The sequence below is a fragment of the Berghia stephanieae genome, chromosome 7 (genome assembly GCF_034508935.2).
Source record: "Berghia stephanieae isolate SIO BIC M18660-M18661 chromosome 7, UCSD_Bste_1.3, whole genome shotgun sequence".
Taxonomy (NCBI): Eukaryota; Metazoa; Mollusca; class Gastropoda; order Nudibranchia; family Aeolidiidae; genus Berghia; species Berghia stephanieae.
This window is the reverse complement of record NC_088366.1, coordinates 21,725,458-21,730,457: the sequence shown is the minus strand read 5'-3', so window position 1 is coordinate 21,730,457 and position 5,000 is coordinate 21,725,458. Positions and strand designations below refer to the sequence as shown.

Genomic DNA, 5,000 nt, shown 5'->3' with positions numbered 1-5,000 from the left:
ACAAAGAGTTGTGGAATACTGAATAGTAGAACACGGCAGGGGCTGCCTGAAGCATGTGACGTGAAAATACTAATGAAAGAGTGAAAATGGAGAGGCTTCGTAAAGGAACGATACAGACAATGGACGTTTTGGGTACATACCTTTCGTCACTACAACAATACACAAATGAACGTGGAAAACAAATAAAATAAAATAAATAATATAATAAAATATTTGTTTTCTACGTTAATTTGTGTATTTTTGTGCCGACGAAGGGTTTGTACCCGAAACGTCCATTGTCTGTATCGTTGCGAAGCCTCTCCATTTTCACTCTTTCGTTAGTATGGAATACTGAATTCTATAGCGTTTTTGACCAAAGTGGATTTGGGACATTGGGAGGGTTCTCTCTGAGGTCACGAAATATACAAACAAAAATCAAACTACAATTCAAAAATGGTATCATAACACCCCAGTTGTACAGTTTCGTATATACATCATTGTTATATAGACAATAAATATAACATGTCAGACGACGTGAACATATTTATAACAGGTCTGATAACCCACGCACGTATGGGTCCGTTTTAACATTGTTCTCAACGACAACATTTTGCGTTAGTTTGAGAGTATTTCGATGACAACAATAAGACCATAACAGTTTGGGTACACGTCGGTCAACAAGAACTGACATTCTTGCCTATTTATCCGTTGTTTTTGCAATGTTAAAATTTAATGACGTTCAATACAAATTTATTTTGGTGCAGAGCTGGGAAAACAATTTTAAAGGTGAAGGTCAGAAGTCATTCATTTTTCAATAAATGACTGCTTACCTTGACCTTTGAATTAATTTGTTTAAGCCAATAATTACGTCACAAGCGGTCATTAATCCATTTTTAGCTTGAATGACAACTTGACGCAAAAAAAAAAATATGAAAACGTTGGACTTGTATTCATGCCCACCAACAGAGTTTTAAAAATGTCAATCAGCTGTCTTTTACACATTATTTCACACCAATAAATAAATGTGCAAAATTATTCTGCAATCGTTGAATAAAAGTTTTATTCTTTTGTATGTTGTATCTGGACAAAAAATATAACAGCGGCTACACACGTCATGTTTCGTTGTCTGTTGCTTGGAACCCTTTGTAAAGCTTTTTGAGAAAATGTATTGGATATTGCACTATATAAGAGTTCAAGTAAAAGCTCAAGCAATTGAAATAGAGTACTCGCCGAATTCTAGTTCGCTCTACAGTACAGCATGCTGGAGAAGGGTCACTAAATTTTATCTTTATAATAAGTCTTTGTGCGGCTATGTGGTCTAGTGTGGTCGCTTTCGGATCGGAAGGTCCTGGGTTCAAGCCTCGCTCGGCGCATAGTTGAGTCCTTGGAAAAGGTTCTTTACTCACATTCTCTCACAGTGCTCTGGTGTAAAATGAATACCTGGCCGTTAACAGCGTTGTCTCTGTCCGAAAAAAAATGTAATATCGCCTAACAGGTGTCATGTCCTGTCCTAAATGGTAAATATTGTTGTTGGCCAGGGATCCCTTGTAAAGCACTTTGAGCACGTTTAGTGGATATTGTGCTTTATAAAAGCTAAAACAAAACTCAATTAGTCTATACTTTTTTGGCTTCTCCCGAGAGCGTTATAGAATCCAACGAGTAATGTGACAAAAAACAAAACAAAAACAAAACAAAAAACCAAATCAAAAACAAACAAAAAACAAAAACAAAAAACAAACAAACAAAAAACCCACACACCTGTAAATTTCACTTACTTCTATAAAAGGCCTGTTTGTGGTCATCGTTAATCTTAATAAGATCGGCTTTTAGAAATTGACAGTGTCTTCTAGCTTGGGACCATGAAAGTCGTACAGAACGGATCTGTTTGACACAGGTATGTCCTTTGGCGTACAGTGTCCAATTTTTTCCACACACTCGGTCACGACCTGTCAATGTAAGTTTAAACATTATTTTATATCGGCAGATCTGAAAAAAGTGCGTATAAAACATTTCTAGACAAAGCAAGAGGAAAATACAATTTTGAGAAAAAACAAACATTGAGCAATATCCACTAAATGTGCTCAAAGCGCTTTACAAGGGGTCCCTGGTCAACAGTAACATTTAACATGTAGGACGGGACATGTCGCCTATTATAATTTTTCGGACAAGGACAACGTTGTTAAAGGCCAGGTACACATTTTACACCTGAGTATGGTGAGAGAATGTGAGTAAAGAGCCTTTTCCAAGGACTCAACTATGCGCCGAGAGAGGCTTGAACCCAGGACCTTTCGATCCGAAAGCGAGTGTCATACCACTAGACCACATAGCCGCACGAAACATTACAAAAAGTCATCCTGCCTTGAATGGGGATCAAACCTGAGACTGCCCCAAGGCATGTTGATTGTTTGGGATGTTGTTTTTCATTTCTTGTATTTTTCTTTCTTGCTCTGTCTGATATTGTTTCATAATTTTTTTTTCGATCATCTTACACCAGTGCCTGCTCCCAAATTGTGTCACATAGCTGCCTGGTGCGGTGTCTTGCCATATAACAAAATCAAACTCTACCAAAAGCGGTTTGCGACCAAATGAATGACAATGATTACAAAACTCTTTGTGTCCTTGGGCAAGGCACTTGAAACATAGTAGCCCACTCAGCTTGAATTAGTACCAGACTAAAGACATTGATAGGTAATATTTTAAGAGCCCTAGTTAAACATGAATGTTCAACAGGCAACTTGTACTGTATGAAATTGAAAATTTGTTCCTTATCGTGACCTCCTGCGGGAATGAATGAAGGTGTTTTAAAGCGCTTTAAGCATGGTGAATCTTTAGATAGAATAATATGAATCATATTATTTGATAATTCAAAGGTGAGGGTGTATTATTGCAATGTCGACAGCATCGGTGAAAACAACATTGATAGGGGTAAAACGGCAGAGTGAATAATGCATTGCACTTCCATTCGGGACACCCGGTTTGAACATCACTTAAACATCTTGTTTTTCTTTCCTTGAGCAAGAAATGTAGGCAGAATTGCGACTTACGCCTGGGTTATTTCGGTTTCACTCGAGGTAGATTCTCAGACAAAATATACTCCGGGACAAATAAAGAGAAATTTACTGTTATCTAATTTCTTTAATTTTATGATGATGATGATGATGATGATGGTGATGACGGTGATGATGATGTTGCAGCTGTCGATGATGATGTTGTTGTTGTTGTTGTTGATGATAATGATGATGATGATGATGATGATGATGATTATTATTATAATGCTAACACAGATGATGATGTTGTTGTTGTCGTTGATGATGATGATGAAGATGATCTTGATGAAAATGACGATGTCGAAGATGATTATAATGAATTAAAATCAAACGTCTGTAGCCAACAGTTAAATTGCACCTGGAATAACGGCATGTTTTTCACACATATACCCCAGCTCTGCCGTGCATCCTACTGCATCAGATGTGGAGAAACACTCTTTCCCGGGCTGTATAATGCCCTGCCTGTGAGGTGCCCATAGGTTGTGGATCGCCTGAAAAAAATGGATAAACTGTGACCGGCCTTCCTTCTCAAAACGGTATTACGTACTGCTATGTGGTCTATGTGGCCTAACCAGTTGGCAATAAAAGACTCTCAATGATATACCGTAACAGATCCTGAACCAATCATGATGCGAATGAAGGAGTACGGAGAACAACTCTTCAAATCACAACAGGCGAAGGACATAAACTTCCAAAACAACATAGAGCCAAAATAGCCAGCACCAATGTTACACGAAATAGAAAAGGCTTTATCAAGACTAAAGAATGGTAAATCTCTGGGACAGGATGGCATCCCAGAAGAACTTACTATAAAATCGAATGGAGAACATGCGGTGAAGGTCCTACATTCACTATGCTGCAATACCTGGGAGACATGTCAATGGCCAGAGGAATGGAAACAACAAGAAATTGTAATGCTACATAAATCTGGAGACACAAAGGAGTGTAGCAATTACAGAACCATAGCACCCATTAGTCATGCTTGTAAAATCATGCTTTATGTCATCCAGAAAGATTAAAAGTTAAAATAGAAACAGAACTAGCAGACGAACAGGAAGGTTTCAGACCATGAAGAGGTCCTGGAGAAAAGTGCTCTGCGCACTTCAAGTCATCAAAGAAAAACTAAATGAAATTCTTCACAAAGAGGTATACATCATCTTCATAGACTACAGCAAAGCGTTTGACAGTGTTGAACACGAAAACATTTTCCCATCACACTTTGTTACCCTCATACAATCTGTCTACACAAACCAGGAACCTAGAATTCTCTGGAACAACAACCACACCGAAAGCTTCACAGAAGGAGCAGGTGTAATACAAGGTTATACTCTGTCACCACACCTATTCAGCACATACACCGAGAGAAGCAGCTGCTGAAAATTTTGAATTAAAATAGGAGATCGAAAAATATATAATCTCAGATATGCAGATGACACCGCAATCCTTACTAACAACCACTCAGAGGAAACAATATTCATTAATGATCAAAACAATGCAGGTGAGCTTAAAGGCCTGAAACTAAATGCCAAAAAGACAAAACACTTGCAAATCGGAGAAGTTAAAGATCAAGCCATACTCATTAAATACGTAGGGAACCACTAAAACGCAAAATGGCGACTGCCCGGTGGATATAAATGACCGAATTGCAATGGCGAAAAAAAGAATGACCTCTCTAAACAATATATAGAAAGACAAGTCCATAGGGCAAGATTTGAAAATAAAATTAGTAAAATAATTAGTGTGGACAGTGATGACCTACGGCGCAGAAGGATGGACATTCAAGAACAAAGACATGAAACGTATAAACTCTGCTGAAATGTGGTTTTACAGAAGAATGATGAGGATAAGCTGGAGGGAAAGAAGAACAAATAACAGCATACTGGAAAAGCTGGAATTCATGCCAGAATCACTAAATGTTATCAAAAGGAGAAAACTCAGTTTTTTCTCCGTCACATATGCCGAAACCCGTCTACC

General features: G+C 38.0%; 1 protein-coding gene across 4 annotated transcripts in view; it reads right to left on the bottom strand.

Moving 5' to 3' along the window:
- The window catches only part of LOC144976177 (snaclec 5-like), a 27,660-nt gene that overhangs the window by 4,652 nt on the left and 18,008 nt on the right, over positions 1-5,000 (bottom strand). For 3 of the 4 annotated variants that reach the window (XM_078920356.1, XM_078920358.1, XM_078920357.1), the window contains 2 exons: positions 3,385-3,517; positions 1,793-1,925 (listed from right to left, as the gene is read on the bottom strand). In XM_078920356.1, coding sequence (XP_078776482.1) covers positions 3,444-3,517 — 74 coding nt within the window. In that variant the 3' untranslated portion in view covers positions 1,793-1,925; positions 3,385-3,443. Of the gene's footprint in view, positions 1-1,754; positions 1,926-3,384; positions 3,518-5,000 lie in introns of those variants that run through there. The other variant, XM_078920359.1, reaches the window with a different exon arrangement.